The 21451-nt window shown below is 37.7% G+C and overlaps 1 protein-coding gene across 1 annotated transcript in view; it reads right to left on the bottom strand.

Annotated features, from left to right (window-relative positions):
• Window positions 1-21451, bottom strand: part of gmds (GDP-mannose 4,6-dehydratase) — a 173006-nt gene that overhangs the window by 125281 nt on the left and 26274 nt on the right. The window contains exon 5 of the mRNA XM_028028512.1: window positions 255-447. Within this exon, the coding sequence (XP_027884313.1) occupies window positions 255-447 (193 nt within the window). The remainder of the gene's footprint in view (window positions 1-254; window positions 448-21451) is intronic.

The following is a 21451-nucleotide window of genomic DNA, read 5'->3' as shown; positions in this document are numbered from 1 at the left end:
TCTTCAATCCGACGTTTGGCCCCAGGGTGTGAAGCAAACTCAAAGGGAGTTAGAACTATAAAGCACTTCTCTATTCACTCACACACATTCATAAGGATGTTTATTCATAAAAAAGATAAAGTGCAGCAGAGATTTCATGCAATTTGTCTGTGTTTAAATGATCACGTGCAATCCCTGACAAATGTAAACAGAGAACATATTTCATGCTTGCTGCCACGTGAATCTGCAGCATTCGGTGCATGAGTTAGTTGTACCGTAAGGTGAGCGGGGATAAAAAGGTGTGGTTTCCTTCTGCGGGATCTCCTGGACTTTGCCATACAGCTCACTGGTGGAAGCCTGGTAGAACTTGACGCTGCTGGTCAGACCACACGTCTTGATTGCATCCAGGAGACGCAATGTGCCCACACCATCCACATTGGCTGTGTATTCAGCCAAGTCAAAGGAAATCTGGGAACAAAAAGAGGGGGAAAAAATGAGACATTTTCAATACTAATAATAAGATCTGTACCAAAAAACTGCAGTTTCTCCTTATTCCTGCAGAACACACGATAAATCAGAATTTTGGTTTTGAGCTGTAAAATTCAAAATGAAGGCAGAAAAAATCAGAATGCACCAAGGAAACAATGTCTCCTTTGCACCATCTATGATCACTATGCATAAACTTGTAAGATATGTGGACACTTTGTACTTAGGATTACGTAGATATCCAAAAGAGTAAAAAAAAGTTATGTGAAATGAGGGTCAAACATAGAGTTGAAATTATATATTTACATACATTAAACAAAAACTTACTTTTTTTCTCACTGCCTGCCATTAAATTGGACTACAGCAAACTTTTCTTGTATTACGTCAGTTAGGGGTACAAAAACTATTTTTATTTACTCCATGCTGGTTTTGTAGGCTGTTGGTTCACACCATTACAACTAAGTTGCTTGTATATTCAGGGTCGTTGTACATTTGAAAGACTCATTAGCTTCTTAACAAAGGCCATGAAACTTTGCTTCAATATTTGAACATATTATTCATCACTCTTGATATTATGTGAAGTGTGCCAGTCCCTCCAGCAGCAAACCATCACACATGATGCCCCAATTTAACTCCCATGTCCTGTATTGACCCAACAGAAAAAAATGACAAAACAACTGTAACTTCCTTTAATGAAATAAATGTAGAGGAGATTTACTGTAAAAAATATATAAAAACATTGTTGCTGCAATAATATGACACATTAAGAATAGCAATGAATTATGTTCTTATACGTTAGCAATTTGGGTCATGACACAAAGCTGTTACTACACAATTTTCAAAAAACAACACCACAAATTACGCTAAACAAAATGTACTTTAAACTTAAAAAGGTATTTCTAGACAATAGCAAATTAGAATTTTTCTAAAATTCCTACTACAACTTCCAGAATTCCTCCTTCCACAGCAAACGGTGAAAATTGTGAGCTTAATAAACGCTTTGTGGGAGATTAAATTTAAATTAGAAATGGCTTTGAGAAGGCCCGAGTGTATGTGTGACGCCGTGTGCTGTGAGTGCGTAAGTTTGAGCGTGTGCCAGCTTGGCCTCAAGCTTCCAATCAGGCGTGACGGTTAAAAGCTGGTTAGTGGTCACCACACCTGGTGCGAGCCGCATGGGCCACATCTAAATGGAGGAATAAAACTCCAACCCTGTAGGGTGTTCACACCAGCGCTGCACACACACGCACACACGAGTAGATAAAGACCCCTTATTTAAAGCTGGGATCCGAGAACACTGGGCCTCTATTTCCCTCATGACGTGCACACACACCAGGAGGAGGTTTAATCAAGTTCAATCACACTCTGCAACTCAATGTAATTACCTGTGACGCTCCACTCATGCTTTTACTTTGCATTCTGGCATTTTCATTTATATTTACATCAATTACAAGAGAAAGTGAGAGGGTACTTTATACAGAGACACACAGCACAAATTACATAATGGCAGTGTACACTCACAACACAAGAGGTTGGCTCAAAACTTGAAACATTTGGATACAAAACCAAAAAGATGCAGTTTTACACAATATTCACAGAAGGAAGTTGAATTTTATCTTGGAATTATTTCAGAGTTGTAAGTTTTGTTGGAGCCACATCAAACAACTGTTTTCCTCTGTAGATTTAGCAGATTTTTAAATTTATTTCACCTGTTGCATGTTGTTTTCTGTTAATATAAACACAAAAACTCATAAAACTCCTTAAAATGCCTTTTTGTAGTCTAAGTTATTGTGTTCGACTTGACATCACCATGAAACACATTTGCTTAATGCATGTTTGCCCACTTAATAAACAAAAAAAGAGTCTGTATTTCGACATGAATTATCTATATAAGAAAATTAAACATTTTCCATAGACCCTAGACTTCTTTCTAAATGTGTCACATTTCAAAAACCTTATGTTATTACATTTAATTGCAGCTAATGTGTTTGGTAAAAATAGCAGAGGTTTGATAGAGAAGATTTGTGAAGAACATCACAAGGTCCAACTGACTGTGCCCTTCTAAAATCTGGCCATTATGGAAGTATGGCAAGAGTAAAGCCAATTTTGCAGCCTCACTTCTGTAAGATGGTAATTGAACAAAAATCAGTGTGCAACTGGGTGAATAACGTAATGTAGTTTTAAGTGCTTTGGGGTGATGTAAAAGTACAGGATAGTTACCATTTACAATCTGTCCAGTGTAAAACACTGAACTTATTTCAACTGACTGTACTCAAAAGACTTTAAATATACTCATACATAGTCTCTTGTTGAACTCTGCATTGAGTCTTACTAGCATGTGCGGTATAGAAAATCAGAAGTTCATGTTAGCAGACAAACATAAATGTTTTGATTCAACAGTTGAAAGACGAGACTCACAAAGACGTGACACTACACAACCACCAACAGAGGGTAAAAACCACTCTTATTTTGTGCTACTACATCCCACAATAAAAACTCCTTCCCACATACATCACAGTGCGTGTTTCCCTTCAGCTCTCCTCCGGAGATGAAGTGCATGGGACACACATGCAGCGTCTATCAAAACCAGCTGAGAAGGCCATGGCCTAGTGTTTCTTGACAACTTAAATCAAACAAATTGCTTTAATGCCTCCATTCTCTATCATTATGTTATGTCCAGCCTGAGCGATCACAGTTGCGTACACCACTCGAAGAATGTGTGTGTTTGGGGAGAGTGTCATTGTGACTGCTGGGCCTCTCAGACAACCTGCCAAATATTCTTCTATTCTGGGAAGTCAGCCAAGCTCTGTCAGCATTCGAGGGGGGGGGGGGGGGGGGCACTGACAAGCAAATATTTTGCCTGACAGCAAAGCATCCATTTAAAAAGCTTCTAAATGTACAGGATATCTGTGCTGCAATTGGCGGTTTCACTTCTTTCGTGCTCACACAGGGGCTTGTTGAAATGCATGCATGAAATTGTGGAATGTGACTCCATAAGTGTGTGAAGGTATGCAGGCGTGTGCTCACTGACAATGTGCCCAAGAGTAGTGACATGTGTGTAAATATGAGCTACACGAATTTAGCCATGGCCTTCGTTTTCATGCATAGAGAAACAAATGGAGACATTGAGTCGTATATACACAGGTGTAGGAGAGTTTAAAGGAGTGTGTGCCATGTATTATACAGTGTCATTCAGAATTTTACATAGATTCATCAGGGATACCAATGTCAAATTAATTTGGGGCTTCTTATGATGCATCTTAGCTATTTTCTCTTTTTAGGGTGGGAAAATAAGACAAGCAACTATGGTGCTTTTAAAGTTAAAAATTGGGAGTTAAAGCATAGATCTACTATGTATTTAACTTATTCTAGTCTTCACAGGTTGTACTACTGGGAAAAAAAAAACTTTTTTAAAAACTTTGCCATTTGCTTGGAATGTAGTGAGAATACTGAAGACATTATTCATACAAGTGAAACTGATTTTTTCATGCCACACATTAAGGATGCCAATCCCATATTGCTTGTTGTAAAGCCACTTGCAGGCAGCAAGTTCTGGTGGACTTTGACCAACATTTTCATAATAAATGTTAATCAATGCTGTTCTGAGTATCATAAAGAATTAATTTTATCTAAACGTTGTCACCTGTCATTAAGGGTGAAAGTTTTAGTTGAATGGTTGGAACAAGGACACAGCTGGATTTTCCAGAATTATGACAGAACCTTTGAAGATTTGCAAAGTTATAAAACAGGTACTCAACCTAAATTTCAAACTTTAGTTGCTGAATTTTAACCAAACAGATGTTGCAAGCGCTTTATAAATTATAAAAGGTCATGAGCCAATCAAAGACAGCAAAGCAAGAGGCAACAATAAGGAGAGTGAGAATGAGGAGGATGAAAGGATGAACTAAGAAAGGGACATGATAAAGTTAAAACAGGAGGATTAGAATGAAAAGAACAGAAACGCTAGAAAAGGCAAGAAAGTTAAATAAAGAAATAAAGATCAAGGTGTAAGGGAAAAAGGCAAAGGAAGGCTAACACAAATAAGAAAAAGAGTGGAAAAATAGGACATTAAGCAGAATATAAAGTAATTGAAGAAAATCAACAACAGCTAAATGAAACAAAGAAATAGGGTAATAGGACAAAAAAGTATAAAAAAGACAGAATAAAAAAAGCGAAAAAAGAGGGACGAGAAAATAATAAGAAAAAATGAGGTGAGAAAATGAGTAGGAAGCACAAAGGAAAATAAATAGGAGAAAGAGGATTTGGAAAATAAAGGAGAAGGAGAAAAAACAAAAAAGAACAGGGAGAAGAAAGTATGAAAAGAGAAGCAGAAGGTCAAAATGAAGAAGGGGAGGTAAAACGGAAAGAATAGAAGTATGAAAAGGTGACATAGGACAAGGAAGTGGTGAAAGAAAAAGAGAAGGGGAAGAAAATGAAGAAAAGGGGAACATGGGAAAGGAAGAAGTAGAAGGAAGGCAATAAGGTCATTGAGAAATCCAATAAAACCACCTGTGTTATCAGTCTGCGCTTTGAAACAACAAGAAGAAACACATGCAGCGATGTGAGACTGGACAAATGGCAGTTTAAGGTTATTAAGGCTGTTCTGGGTTTGTCTTAAAACTTTCTATGCATCTGATAAAAATGTTGCATAAATGTTGATCTGAGCTGATATGTGAATGTTCCTGGCTTGATCACCTGAGGCCTTTTCTTTTTTCTTACAAACATTGCTATTTTTCCCGACTTAACTCAGGAAAGAAAAAGACAATAATCAATCCTGAAGGTGGAGAAAAGAAAGGGGATGAAAATGTGACAGAATCTGGAAAAAAAAATTGTTCATGCTTAAGTGTGATAAGGGGAGGTTGTGGAGAGGAACCACAGACAATTACACCTTTAATCAACAGGTTACAGGCTGACCCAAATTAGAGCAGGTGTGTTTTCCCAAAGACAAACAGACTGATTTCCCTCCAGGACAGAGCCAAACCCACACAGTGCAGCTCAAAGTCAACAACAAGTGTCACAATAAGTTACGAGAGGATCAACGTAGGAGGCCAGTGCGACACAAACTTTCCATGTTTTCCAAAACTGTAGCCTAAGCTACTGTTGCTGTATGCGAGCCCACGCTGACAGCTCACTCTCTGCAAACAGCGCAGCATCTCCATCATCATGAACCACTGTGTTGTGATGAAACTCCAGAGGGAATCTCTGTGCCTCGAGCTCCATCTTCTTGGAATGTGTCACTGTGCATAAACACACACACCTTTTACAAAAACATGAGAACTATATTTTCCCCCTCGCACTGTGCCAAATGGCCTTTCCCTAAAATGCAGACACAATGAGAAATGAAAGAAATTCAAACGGTGAGAGAAGTATATTAGTAGTGAGTGACATGAGAGTGTAACCGAGACAAGGATGCAGCATTGCATCATCCAGCTGGAACGCATTTTCCACCCCGGTGTTTTGCCACTGGGAACCAAGTGCAGCTTAAATGGATCACAACGCGCAGTACCGCTCCCCAGTCTGATAAATATCAGGTCAAACCACAGGCACGAATACCTGAGGAGACCTTCAGCAAACATCAGTGTACAGTACACACACAACTACAGATACCAACCAAATGCCAAGAGTTTCAAAATGAAAATCCTGGTCATAAATGGATGTTTAGGGCATTAAGATTAAATATGACCTCAGTGACATGATTTAATGAGCTTTAATTAAAGTGCACCTGAAGGAAGTCCCAACAGTGAAGTTATTTATAGAATATACATGCTGCAAGAACTCCTCCAATAACATAGCTTAAGTGCTTCAAATATCTCAAGAGCCATTTTTGTCGTTTCAATGACAGACAAAAGGGAAACAGACAAAGACTTGTGAAAAAATATGACAGACAGACAGACTTGTTTTCTTTTTGCTTTTATTTTTCTTACACTAAAATGTTTCAGCTCTTCAAATTGCATTTAATTTCAGGCACCAATAAACTAAGTAAAGAGGCAAAACGATTTCCAAATTATGCCAAATGAGTCGTGTAAAAAAATATTTTCTTGGTTCTGTTTCAATAAAATTAAGCAGACAGATTACCTGGTGGCTCGGGTAAACATGGTTTTAGTGAGGTTTGAGATTCGATTAAGTTTCTGTTTACTTTCACATAATTTTTAGAATTTATTGGATTGTTTGTAAATTTTTGTTGGGTCATTTCTACTCTGTCCACATGTGTATTTTGCAATAAGAAATAAATTACCTTTATATAAAATCCTCTTACGCAGCACATTTCCTTCTGGGCTGTATGAATGTGAGCAAGAACCTATCTATGTGCTGCAAAATAAGTACAGCAATTCACCACATAAATTCATTCATGTCTGTTGCAACAAGCCAAAGTCCAATATTTACTGCCACTATTAATCCTCACGTGTGCTAAAAAGAGGAAGATGTGCAGAGTGTTTGCAAACAGTAACTATTTATAGTCTCAATCTGGCTTTAAATCAGCTTTGAGGTGGAAATTTTCACAAATTATGGTTTTTGTGTTTCGTGGCAACCTTCTACAAAGACATGAATTGCTTCAACATGATTTTAAAACAGAGTTCATCCCTCATTTGTTCAGGTCTTTCTTTTTTTGTGTGGCTATTCAGTGTTCGCACAGCCGTATGATGTGATGCTAAACACAAAACTACTTAAAGAGAGCTTGGGAGATGGGATTTATAAGATAAACTTAAGTGCTTGAAACATAAAAGAGAGTTCTCGGTGAACATTAATTTTTCAAATCTCGGCTCTCCACATGGCAGAACATGCATCCACCCACAAATCCCCCCTCTGATGTTCACTCATCATTACAATCACATCTCAATCCCTACATTTTTTTGTCTAATTACAGGCGTCTTCTGCTCAGTAAGTGCAAGTGTTGCTGCAGCTATGGTAATGAATAACAACATGTACACATATCAGGTGAATCTGATAGAGACAGACGTGGAGAGAAGTGCATTGAGAGCAGACTATGTTAGGGCAGGTAGACAGAAAGTTGAAGATCGACTGTCAAATTCAGCATTTTGACAATGCGTCTGGAAAGTCCCCGTCTGCCTCGCAGCGCTCCTCTTAACCTTTTTCACTCCTTTTCTGGGTGTCTGCACGCATTATTGTTGATCGATGACATGATCTGAACTGGTGGTGGTTGTTCACTCCACAGCTTCATTTCAACTCTAAAGCACAGATTATGAGGGATGCTTGATGTAGGTGGTTTTAATTACTTAAATTTAGCATTTAGACTTGCTTGTTTTTTTGCATACACAGAAAAAAAGCAAAACATTTTATTGTAGCTTTATTTTAATGGACAGATATAGAACAATAATTTGAAACTACTCTTCAGCACACTAAAAACAAACAAAAAAAAAACACAGGCCAGACAAAACAGCTGACAAATGACTTCAGGATCGAGAAATACACAAGACCAAATGGACAGCAACACAATTAACAAGTGTTTTAAATAATCTCTGAAAGCCCTGAATGAATGAAAGGAAACCAACCAGCTTCATCAAGTCAACCACTTTTATGCCAAAAGGCTTTATGATGGCAACAAATTTTTCATTTCTCAATTTGATCTCCTTTTGTGCATAATGCGGTCCACTGTTGGTTATTCGAAGATAATATTTTTTAACATTTGAAGAGCAGACAGCAGAGGTGGATTTGTACACTCCGTTCCTTTAACATCAGTTCCATGGATCAGAGAGCCAGGAATAGAAACTCCCTGGAAAAGTCATTCAAGAACTGTAGAAGCCTCACATTCTTTCTTTCCCTCAGTCTGCTCATCTTCCCTGAAGACATTTACCACCAATCAGTTATTGCTACTCCACAATCGCAAATACAAGCGTAAACATAGCAACAGGTCCTACAGCGGTGAGCTGAGGTCATGCCCAGGAGGCTTCAGTGGAGGAGTCCTCATTATGTGAGGACATGCAGCTAGGGTTCTGGTATCTGTGATAATTCATAAGAATTTCACAACAGAGATCCCAGGAGAGGTTTGTAATAGTGTCACCGTCATCACCTTTCTTTGTTTGAGTCACTGTTATTTATCTTGTTTATAAAATTTGGCCACAAGTTCAAAATATCCTGGAGATCTTTATTGACATTTTAATACAGAATTTTCTTACAAAAAAGACTTATGCACACACAGCCACATATCCACACAAAATGAGCAAGCAGCTATAGGGACTAAAGTGACTGGCATTTTTCATCAAAAACCTAATGTGCGACTGCTCTTTTGGGTATGGTAGCTTTCAAAGAAAATCAGTTTTTTAAAGTGACTAATGGATTTTGTGATTGAAATAGGCTAATAAGTGAAGACTTTATGCATTAGAAGACACTGGTAAAAAAAAAATTGAGCCACAGACAAGTTTTAGATATTAGTATAATATTATATGAGTAAATACTGTGGTGCAATATGACTTGCAATAATTGAATAATTAATAATAATTAAGAGTTACTAACTGGGAAAAACAATAAATCAGCATCTCAGAGAGCAAGGGGGAAGGTGTGAGCAGCATGTACACAAGCTTGAATGACAGTGCTAAGACCCTCCTCCCAGCTCTGATTGGTTGATTCTAACTGAGCGATGTATTTCAGATGGTAGTAGGAGCACAAAGCTCACTTTTTTCACAGATTATCTCATGTTATTCTGTCATGACAAAGTGACCATTTTAACAAATATGTAAAAAAAAACATTTTTTTTTTTTAAAGTTACATACTATAGCTTTAATGCATCATTTCTGTGGCTTACTCAATATGTATTCTATTTTGTTGTTTCATTGCATTTTCATTGATGTTTTTATAACTACTATCATTCTATTCTGTCCTACTTTTAAAATACATGTTAATTGTTCAATGTACTTACTGGATTTTGTTCTGTTTTTCATTACAGGTAACTAAAAAGCTGATGGATCCTTGTTATCCCCAACAACTGATAACTACTTCCCCCAGCAGTGTAACTCTTAACACTTTAATTAATCAGCATAGCAGGACCATTACTTCAAAGTAAGGTTTTACTGTAAAGGTGATGAAAAACCTCCCATACATGAGACTCCTTACCAGACCTTAGGGACAACTATTGCATTCTGGTCTTCTGTTTCTCCAGCTACCTAAAGTAAAGCTGTTGCTGGTCCATTTAGCTGTGATGTACACAATACTCGGATAACATAGACAACAATTCAGAATGACTTAAATTGATGCATTCTTCTCTAGCAACTCCCCCTCTTTACTCCATCATTCCCAAACATCTTTCCCTCACCAACATCCACCATGCTCCTTTCCATCTGGCAGTGCATACAAACATCCCATCCCGCACTGTTCACTTGATAAATATCCTCCTTGTGAGCAGCGGAAGTCAGTGATATAAATCCTGACCCTAATCTTCCCATGTGGAAACACAGCTCTGCCCTGCTGTTGCTTTTTGTAAACTATGCTCCATGATGTTATTGTTGCAGCTTGCTGCTTTTATTCTATAGTTTTGTCAACTGGACACATTCTCATAACATTCTTACATTTGTATGGCACACCTTTGAAGCAAAAGGCGCCACCTTTATTTTCATTACACAGACAAACAGACGTTAAGGTTTAGAGCGAGATTTTAAAACTTTTTTAGCCTTCTGGCATCCAAAATAAATAAATAACTATTGTTTTTGCTGGACTGGACCAATTGTTAAATGACTTGCTTTTGTAGTGTTAATATTTTTTCTGGTATTTAAATTAACATGAAATTTGATTTTAAAAGGTCATCTGAAGACTCCACTGTGGAACTTTGTTACACCATGGGAATTATGGCTTTGGATTCACACAGCCTTCTGGAATCCTCACACCTCTCTCTGAGTCCACCCAGGACCCCCTGGACAGAAACAGCTCAACAGCTGCATGACCGTCGTAGACATGACAACAAGCAGGATCCAGTTTATGATCCAGCAGTTAAAGATGTCTGATTGGTGCCATTTGAAAAAAGTGTAAATATGGGGATTTATGTTATGTGGAAGAAAAAACTCATAACCAGATGTCAAATTAAAAAAGTTCCAATAAAGATATCTACCTAGACATATCTATGTGCATCTTCAAAGTATGCAAAGAAATACAGTTCTCATCTAAACTCTAAAGCTCAAAATTTCTTACTTAAAATTAATAAGAAATTCCTTTCAAAATTTAAAATACTGAGAAAAAAGAATTAAGGGTTAAACAGGTGAAAATTAGTGCATAAGTTTAATTTCCTACATCTAATTTCCTGAGTATGTAATCAAACCGTGACGCAGAAACCTTTGAAGCTTCCTCAGGCTGGGACACTGTTGACGCAAAGACAAATTAAAAACACAGTGAAGACTGCATGGTTGAATGAGACTAATGAACCACCTACACTTTAGAGGAGATCACGTTTGTGACCATGTGTGTTTTGCTCTTTATTTCTATGGTTACAACCCATCTTTCAACATTAGGAGACTCATTAAAAAATGGTGTGATGTAGGCGTGGCCGACATTTCTCATTCATCCCAACCCCGTCAGCCCAAAAGCTTTCATCTGGAGTGAATTAGAGACATTAGCACTTTCTTATCTCAACGCCTCCCCCCCTCCACGTTCCTGTTTCATTCCTCTCTCGCATAACAATACCCACTTCATTGTAACATCATCTTTTGCATTCTTAAAATACAAAAAAAAAAGGAAAATGTAATAATTTTGCTAAGAATGCTATCACACTTAAACTTTCTTGTCCAACTTAAAACAGGTGACTCAGGTTCAGGCCCACAGATCAGCATGCAGACCTGTACTTTTAAAAGAGGGCTAGCCAAATCCACTCTGATCCGTCTAAAAATACAAAATGTACAATTTAAGGGAATAAAAAATGATCGATTAAAATTCTGCTTTCTAAAGCTCATTCTGCTCACACAGAGACATAACTTACGAAACATTCACATGTGACCTGAACGTTTGTGTGCTGTGTGGAGGAAGTGTAACAGGCCTGTAAATACAAGAATATTTGCACAAAGGCTAAAATTAGCTCAGTGTGTATAAACAGACAGACACACACAGCCGGTAATCCACGTTAATACCAGTCATCAGTCTTAACATAATGTTGTGGAGCTTGGGCAGAGATGGAAATTTAATCTCTGTCATTTATCTCTATTATAATGGCTTCAGATAGCCTACAGGTTTGACACTGCTCTGACACAACATTGTTAACTCTTAAAGTTACAGTCCAGCCACAGAATCAAGTCCGAAGACAACATTGCAAAGACACCAACAAGTATTTGAAGCATATAGATGCAAAAGAAAAACGTCTAAATAATTGAACAGAATTATTTCCAAATTGCTGCCGCGTGTTTTATGAGTTTGATTTTAGACATTTCATCTGCTTGTTATTTCAAGCCATTTGTAAGGTAATTGCCAAACTATTTGAAGTCAATCATTCCATAGAGAGAATTTTTACAAGTGGAGAACATTTGAGATGGTTGTCATGCTTCCCAGGAGTGGACATCCCAGCAAATATCAGATCAAAAGATCTTAGCAACAACCCAAAAGTTCAACCTTAGCTTCAAAAGGTCTCAGTTAGCATGAAAAATGTGAAAACTCATAGCAGCATGATTTTGAAAGTAAGAATGGCTTGTTTAGAAGGGTTGACAAAGTTGGCATCTTTTATCAAAACTAATAATATAGCAGCACAACATAGGACTGCAACTCTGGAACAATGTCTTTTAAATGGGTGATGGTAAAGTAGAGTTGTTTGGCCATAACAAACGACATCATTTTGAGGAAAGTTAAACACAGGATATTCACACATATATCATACAAACTGCCAAGGGCAGTGGTGGAGGGGTTATGATTTTATTTTATTTTATTTTGTACTGACAGGACCAGAGTAGTCTGCAGTAAGGACATCAACAAACTCCTCTGTATACCAACATATTCCTGAGTAAAATGTGAGACCATCTGTACAACAGCTGAAGTCTTAAGACAGAGGTGCAGACACGAATGTCTGCAGGCCTTAATAAAGTGAAAAAGCACACTAAAGAGTGACCAAAATGTATCCACAACAATATGTGGAACCGTCCTAAACAGGCAGATAAGGATTAACAAGTTATTGTTGCTAAAGGTTCTTCTACAAGCTACTGAATGGAGTGTAGCTGTAGTAATTATTTGGAAAAACGAGGAAAAAAATACATATTTTTAGTCTGATTTTATGAGATAGTGTCTTTATGGTGACAAATTTTCTCTATTTGACCACCTGAAGTTTGTATTTTATATAAATTGTAGGCAAAAGAGTTTGGTGGGAACATGAGGCATTTGAAATGCAGCAATTTGGATCAATTCTCTTGTGACAATTTGCTACAATTATTCTGTATGATGCTTCTTCATTCTTCTGTTCTTATTAATATGCTTCAATAGACCAACAAAAGCTATTTCTTTTCATTCTGCTACTCATGCTGTATTTTCCTCTAATCCAATGTAATTATTGTAGAATTATTGTAGAAAGCAAACAGGTTGATGCTGTACTTTGTCTTTGCTGACATTCAAATGGCTTAAACATAATCTTTTCCGAAACCACTGCCCTATTACTCATGCATTATTACCCGAACAGTGGACACTTTCCTGTGTGTGGCCCTCTGTTGGTCACATGGCCTTAAATGCCATCAGCATATCATCAGCAGAAACTCACGATTCACGGTTTTACAAATCCACGTGGAGATGCACGCACACACAAAGACACATTCAAAAGCACAAAGACAGCTTAGGAGAAGACAATTGCCTGAGTTTTAGTCCAGCCCAGCTCCGCCTGCCTAGCTCACGAGAGCGGGAACGCAGGAACAGGGGTCGGCATGCCGGGGCGGACTGTTGCTGAGAAGCTGGTCTTTGGAGGAGGCCTGTGGTAAGGAAGGCTTTTCGGGAAGGGGAAGTGCTCTGCTTGAAGTTTTGGATATCAGTGGAAAGCCTTTCTTTGCTATGCATGGCAGCAGATTCCTTTATCCTGCAGTGCTTTTCCAATATCAGCGGAAGATGGAGTCAAAGAAACATGTAACAGGATTACTTTCAGGAAAGGACAGGGGAAACAACCACAATGCAATCCCCAAAAGAGAACATGAGGGGATGGTTGCTTGGATATGAAATTTGGAAGTATTTCACTATATTGCAAAACTGCCACACAATTAGGTGGCTATAAGAGCGTTGTGGCTGAAGTGGAAAATGATAAGCCAACATGAGCACATGTAAGAAGAAAGTCTGCTGACCCGAACTATCCCACGATCCACCAGCAACCTGGCGAAACCACAAACTCAACCTCTGGCTATCCAGCTGCTTGCTAAAGAACATAACTCGATTATTTTCACAGAAACTCCAGCAGGGAGGACTCTGGGACGTACTCTCAAGTTACAGTTCAAACTAATATGCATTCCTTCAGTAAAGCGTCTGACAACGCCTAGTCCAGTCAAAAATGAAAGAAAAAAAAAACTGTACTCGAGTACATAAAAATTATACTAGGATCTGGTGAAGACAGTTAACCAAAATGACTGTACTATCAAAAGACTTGGAGAAGATTTAAATTGAAAAATACTGAAAAACAATATTTTATCAAAACTCCACGAGACCAGTCTTTCCAGGCTGTTGCACTCAGGCAGTGGAATAGACTGCCAAACCTTCTGTATAGTTTGTACTTAAAATACTTTTAAAAACCGGACTGTGGATACTTTCACAAAGCAGCTGATGACAATTTTATTCTAAGAGGCTTTTAGTTCAAGTTGGGCTAATTTGATACGCATTTATGATTTAATTGTGTTTGCTTTCTGTATTGTACATGAATGTGATTTTATTGACTCAAAAGTCAACAGGAGCAAATAGTAATTCAGACGAAAATCTCACGAGTAGAATTTTTATGACTGTTATCTCACAAAGTAATGGTTCAGGAATGCTGATACAATTTGGTTTGTTTACAGCTATGGAAGCAGAAAGGGACTGAGCAGCAATGGAAAGACACAAGCACTACTTCATTTAAAAAGTTTGCCAGTGTTAAAAGTATTCTTTAACAAAGTATTGCATGAAGAGAGATAACCATCTATGACTGTCCATTAAAAATCTGTCTCGTAATTTAAAAGTCCTTTGATCAAGTGATTCCAACATGTTTTGGTCCTCAACCGGTTCATGCGAATGTAAGTCCACACTCGTATCTTGTGTCCGGTCTTAATTATGTTTTCACAGAGTTCTCTGTCCTCACCTCTACACTGCTCTTCCGCCCAAGCAGCCAAAATTACAACAACCCTCAACTCTTAAACCCTCCGCTTTCCCGGTAAGGCTGACCGCAACCTGTCCAGCCTGGGTCACCTTACCCGTTTACCGCATGGGAATGGGTACAGTGCTTCTGCACACAGAGAGCCATTCAAGGCCTCGCATATGAAATCTCTTCCGTTGTAGAGATGCTTTACACTTTTTCTGCATATTCATCACCCAGTGTTCACGTCCTGTCTGGTTGAGACTGAAGGAAAACAAGCACAGAGACAGTTTTCATATGTTCTCAGAGGTTTCTGTTATGGAATCACAGAAAACAAATAAGGGTCAGAACGAAACCTTTAGAAGTGGGTGGTTGAATTTTAAGAAATCTACAAATATATCAGAATTGTTTGATATAAAATGCTCTATCATACATGATAATCGTGCCTTTTTCCTTTCAGGTGAAGAGTTGTTGCTGAAATTCATAAGAATATGTTCTTCTCCCACTGAAAATGACAGTTGAGGGATTCTGCAGAGACCTGCCAGTCACGTAGCTGTCATGGATCATCTCCCAATCTTACAGCAAGTATCAACAGACGCTCACATAGAGAAATGAGAGCTAGTATTGTGTCTGTGACGATCTCCTTAGTGCGGTTACACATGTAAGCAAACAACAACATACCACAGTGACACCGCTGGTGCTTTGCCAAGTCTGTGCTGGCAGCCACTCCTGTCAGTTAATCACGGGCTCATTGAGGTTGATGGTTTTTACAGTGTTTCTGTTCTGTTTTCTGAGTGTGTAAAAGCTCTGTGATTGTCTGAATAGGTCTTGGTGCAGTGTGTTTAAACAGTCAACATGTACAGTCGCTGACAGCATCAGCTCTTTCAACAATGTCCTTCGGGATGGGATTATCGTCTAAGTTATGACAGGATTTTTAAATGTCTTTGCAGATACAACAATCACACCTCAAGGTGGAGGCTTTACATAGGCTGTTTGAGAAGATATAATACAGTAATGGACAGAAAATAATTGTCTTAAGGTCTCAAATTTAGGTAAAATAATGTAAAAGTGAAGAAAAATGTAGTCCTATAAACAGAATTATTTTGAATATATGTATACGTTTTCCTACAATTTATCTAAACTGCTCCAGTTCACTCATTCTTTTTTTAAAGTCTAAAAATACACTGTTTTCTGACAACAAACAATCAGATTGGGAAAAAAAAATCTTCCCATCCTGTACAGGAATTATTGAACTCAAGCTAATTAGTTTGAATATTATCCTCCAAAGCACTTTGAATTGCCTTGCTGCTGAAAATGTGCTACATAAATACACTTACCTTACCTTACCTCTGTTTGAGAGATATGCTTACACAATGTACTTCTAACTACAAACGTAGTGTTTGGACCCTATTTCAAAAACAACAGTTCTAGAGAGAAGTACATTAACAGCCACTCATCATGGGCTTCAACAACATAGAACATCTATTCTAGTAGCCTAATGTTGGCCTGCCTTATAAATTCCTGCCAGAATGCTAAGTTGTGTCTAGGAATTGAGATAATGTTCTTTCTTTTCCCCCTCCACCTTGTATAAGAGGCAGCATAACTTTCCCTTACCACAAGTTCCCTAGACTTCCTCATTTTCTTATAATTGTGAATGATACTAGAGCCACCAAGCATCTCATATTTATGCTGGCAAAGATGAACCACTACCTCCAATAAATCATGATGATTGAATATAAGTGTCTTCAAGGTGTCATTCTGTTTAAAAGTGTTCATGTGAATGTATCTTTCCATTTAAGCCTGCATGTGTAAGTTTCATTCTCTATGGTTTAGTCAAAGTCACCAATAAATTTAAAATTCTGAACCTAATTTGTGTCTTTAGATATTATGGCAGTTTGTTGCTGTATAATCATTTCTTCCTGGAACAAACACCGTCCAGACAAAACATTTATACGACGTGCACGCCCATGATGAGTCTATGAACTGTTTTTATTGTTTAAATACTACAAATTTAAATATTTGACATGTTTTCAATTATTTGTTTCAAAGTGAGGCTTCCTAAAAAACATAACACATGGTCAATATGTTATTACTCATACTTCAAAGCCAGCCAGAAAGCTATAATAGAGTGTAAATTGGCCTTTAAACTGTAAAATAATGCATTTAACAGACACCTTAAAGTTAAAGGTTTATTTTGTATCAATAGTTTTGATCATAAACTGTTAAACTTTGTGACTGAGGTTATAATTACTGGGATATTTATATGGTGTGGCTGTGCACATACGATAAAAGACTTCCCAGAAACACCCACTTCTGTTTACAACCTATAAAAGCAATAAAAAAAATTCTTCAGTTGGCTTCCAAAGCCACATTTGTGTTTTTTCAACCCCTGAGAAACCTTTAAGTGGTAAACTAGTATTTCTAGATACATCTGTCCTTTTATCGTAAAGACTAAGGTTGTCTCAGAACCAAACTAAGACAGTAAAACATTAACTGATGGTTAATTTCTAAAGGTTTTAACTAATAATTTTAAATTAAATCAAATACAGAACTATCTGCAGTAAGATCCATTAATCTGTAGAATAAGGAGCAGTGGTGCTGAGTCTTCTTGTGTGGTTTTGGTGGGGCATATTTTCTTACTTAACCCACCCGTCGAAGCTAATAAGTGAGAGAAGAACCGAGTATAACCACGAAGACTGCACTGCAGTTACCTATAGCTGCTCCATGTAACAGCATGTGAGTGTTCCTGTAGATCTCCCCAAGGGCAGTAAGGTGGTGACTGACACTCTGGTAATGCCTTCATGTCTCCTAAACCTAAGAAGGGTCTATATATGTACACTGAATGAAGACATGTCAAAGAGGAGCAGAAAAAGAGAGAAACATCTGGCCCCGAGCTGTTTCCCCCGGCTCCCCATCCGAGGGCTCAGCTTCCAAAACGATACAAGTTACAACACAATCCACGGTAACAAAAGACGGAGAGCCAGACCTCTCTGAACTGGCAGGCATCAGCAGCTGTGGAGGCTCACGCCGAGGATGGACCTCACAAATGCTTTGACATTCCGAGCTCTGGTCACAATTGTTTTCTTCAAATTACTACATTTTCCTGGACATCATATAACTTGGCAAAAACAAAGTACACTTTTCCAACCATTTTTTTGTTTAACTTACTTCAAATTTTGTTTTTGTTTTTTATCAGACACTAAAACACACTAGATGCAATTATATGCCACTTATTATTATCCTAAAGGCTAAGAATGTTTTTTAACCTTTAAAAACATATTTAAAGATAACTATTAAAGATGTAAAAACCTATATTTTTGTAGTAAACAGAAAACAAAAACAGTAAACAGAAAAAAAAGTAATTTACTATAACAGAGTTCTTTATCTCAAACAAATACCCCAACAAAATCAAAAGAAATTGTTAGTAGTTGGGTTTAAAAACATTTTTCAGTCTTACGTTTTTCAATTTGAAATTTGGGATTTTTTTATTTGTCACTTTCTTGCAAATGTCTGCCAACTATGTGTTTTCTGTGTCTGTATAGACTTTGCATGGTTGTGACATTTGATCAAAATGTCAAATGTGATGATTAAAATGCCCAATTTACTATAACTAGCTAGTGAAAAATATTAGGGAAAATGTTTGAATTACCTTAAAAAATTAAGAAATAGCCAATTTATTTGTAATTATTGTCTGTTATTCTAAAATGAGGATGAGGATTTACCTTCCACAAGTGATTTCCCCAAAATAATTAATTCCATCAATGTACCATACCATAGGGAAGGTAAAATGTCAAGTCTCAACATTCCTTAATTAGCTAAGCTGCATATCATAAATGTATCATCTTTCTACTTTGCTCTTTAACCACACCCCAGCTGATTAAAATCCAAAACTTTGCCGTTAATAGACACAGTTGTCATGTTACTTGACTTGGAACAGCATACTTAAATGTCATTAAAATGTCATTTGAGGTCAGAATTGTGGCTTTTATACAACCAATAAACAGTAAACTGAATTAAATTTACGTGGAAACAAAATGTCTCAGCATGCTGAGCTAGCTCTCTTTTCAATACACATACATTTTACACGAGTGTTCAATGGCAGAGAATCAACTGGCAAGGGGGGGAATTTGGTTTTATTGAAGTTCCACAGTTTATAGCCCTGCTGCCCGGAGCACGACTCTTTAATTTGAGAATAATAAGATCAGCACAACACATTGGTTTTGCTGCACCAGGCGAGACACTTTTATTGCAACAGGCATCACTTGAAGAATATTATTGTAAACTCTTTGCTGTGGTGGTCTGGGCTGACTACACATCTATAAACAGTCCGAGCTGAGATTGCTAGCTCAGCTTCATGCCAAAGCTGATATAACCACATAGTGGCACTGGGATGCTGGAAAGATTTATCATGGGAACATTTAAATTCCCAGGTGGTTGAATAGAAATGACTACCCTCCTCAGAGGAAAGAGTGATCCCTGCCCTGGCCAGTTCTTTTGTTTTCTCCCTCATTATGTGTGCAATTAAATGAAAGGATGGTCAAAGTGCTGGAAATGTCAGAGGGCTCAAACCCTTTGCTACATTATGACAAAGTTCAAATATGTCAAAAAAAAAAAGGAAAACAGATGTTACACAGAGACAGAAGAATGCAATCTCCACAAGTTCTCACACAAAAATAAAACATGGAGAGGTCCACTCCTCCCTGTGCTATTTCATGTTCAGTTCTGAGTACTTTGATTATGTGGGGGTGTGTGAGAGAGAGAGTGTGTGTGTATGCTGTTGCGTAAAAGAGACAGCGTGAAGAGAGTAAAAGAAAAGTAAAGAAAACATTGAAGTGTTTTCTTTGGAGTTTGCTCACACTGAACGCAAAAGGAGGAGAATAAGTGATCGTCAGACTAATAACGTTTGGTTTTCTAGTAGATGCCACTAATTGCCAACTCACAAACCCACCTCTCTTCGAATTGACCGTCTTTAGGACATGCGGCATATCAGACCTATCTCAGGGTCAGTTACTGCAGTTTGAGCATGTCTGTGACGAGCCATCTGCAAAGTGGGCACTTTCCACAGCCGTTTACACGCTTCAGAAGGGGCCTGCCATGGTTTCTTTGTAAAGAAAACAGCTGTGGGGTATTTTTGAACTAAATGGTTTTCTGCACATGCCTGACTCAGCTGTACTGTGTTGTATTCTGCCATATTCAAAATCTAAAGCTGAACTAAGTGATAAACTGATGAACTAACTAAACTGCCTGAAAATCAAACTTACTAATTACTTATTAATACCAATTGTATTAATGATACAATACCAATTACATTAAAAATACAATTGGTAGTACTTATTGTAAAATATGGGTATCACTCCCACATTTTATACCAAATATGGGAAGTAACATCCTGAAATGTGAAAATTTGGGGAGGTTCAGCAAACCTCATTATCCTATATCACATTATGCTTCTGAACTGTGTTCTAACAATACACCCTTCATGTTTGAACAATATAGTATGTTCTTACATTATACATATTGATTATGTTATAATAAAGCTATTAAAGTTTTTTCAATATTGATATAGTAGTCGCATGAAAACCTATTATACAAACTTGAAAATTATACTAGTTGAACAACAATTTTTCTAGTTAAAACCTGATAGATTTTATTGTTGAAACATAATCTATGTTTTCCTTTGTACAATTAAGTTGATGACAGTGCAGATCAACGACGGAGAAAATGTCTCGTCTATCAGAACTGATTATGTTTTACATATTTCAACTCAAGATAATTTAAGTAATTGCAGCAGTGTTGCCTTATTTTTTCCAATAATGATGAGGAAACCAGGTTGCACTAAACCAAAAACAACTACAGGAATCTGTCTCTGTAATAAGCTCGTACGGTGCCAAGAGGTTCCAGGCTTTAAGTCAACAGTTGGAGGTCGGAGGCCTCCTGACAGTTCAGTACTCATCTGCCTCAGCCTGTCCGTCCATCAGAATAACTTGCCCTACCAGACGCCAGCACAAATGATCGATGGTTATGTGGAAAACCGAAAACCCCTCTTCACAGTGACAAAATCAGCCATCATAAATAACATAGACAAGCTCATTTATCTCAGTTTGCGATTAGATTCTCACAGTGCCAGAGATGTTTCTTGTCACTGCTGATGATACCAACATTAATGATGATAGTGGGGAGATTTTATGATCTAACCAGTCATTCTACAGCATCCCCAAAGGCAAAGGGTAACAGACAGATTTCAGGGGCCCTAGCACACCTGTTTCACCTTTTGTGAGGACATGTGAAGAACGCAATGTGTGAATTAATGACTCTGCTTGGAAACGAGCATTCAAGTTTTCAAAGGCAATTGAAGGACAAATATGAGTTTTTAACAGACATGTGTAACTAAGAGAAAAATAAAACATCTTAATTGTCCCACCTGAATAAACAAATAACATTTCTTAGAGCTCTGAAATATCCTGACAAGTTAAATGAAAGAACCTCTATATTTTCCACTGAAGCAGAGCTGGAAAAATCGAGAAGAAAGAAGCCAAGGCAGGAAGGCCGAAGGAAACAATGAACACGTGCTGAGAGTTTGATTAATGATCTTTTTGCCATTTGCCACTCATATGTCTGGCAAGAGTACACTGCTGGACCAAAGGCACCGGCAGAGTCTGTGTGTGGCCAAACACTCACCTTATGACAGAGAAAGAGAGAGAGAAAAAAATCATTTGATCACAGACACAATGTAATAAAGGTAATGAGCAAAGTAAAGCACGTACATACTTTTTTAAA

The sequence above is a fragment of the Xiphophorus couchianus genome, chromosome 9 (genome assembly GCF_001444195.1).
Source record: "Xiphophorus couchianus chromosome 9, X_couchianus-1.0, whole genome shotgun sequence".
Classification (NCBI taxonomy): Eukaryota; Metazoa; Chordata; class Actinopteri; order Cyprinodontiformes; family Poeciliidae; genus Xiphophorus; species Xiphophorus couchianus.
The sequence above is the reverse complement of the archived record's forward strand: the minus strand, read 5'-3'. Positions and strand labels throughout refer to the sequence as shown.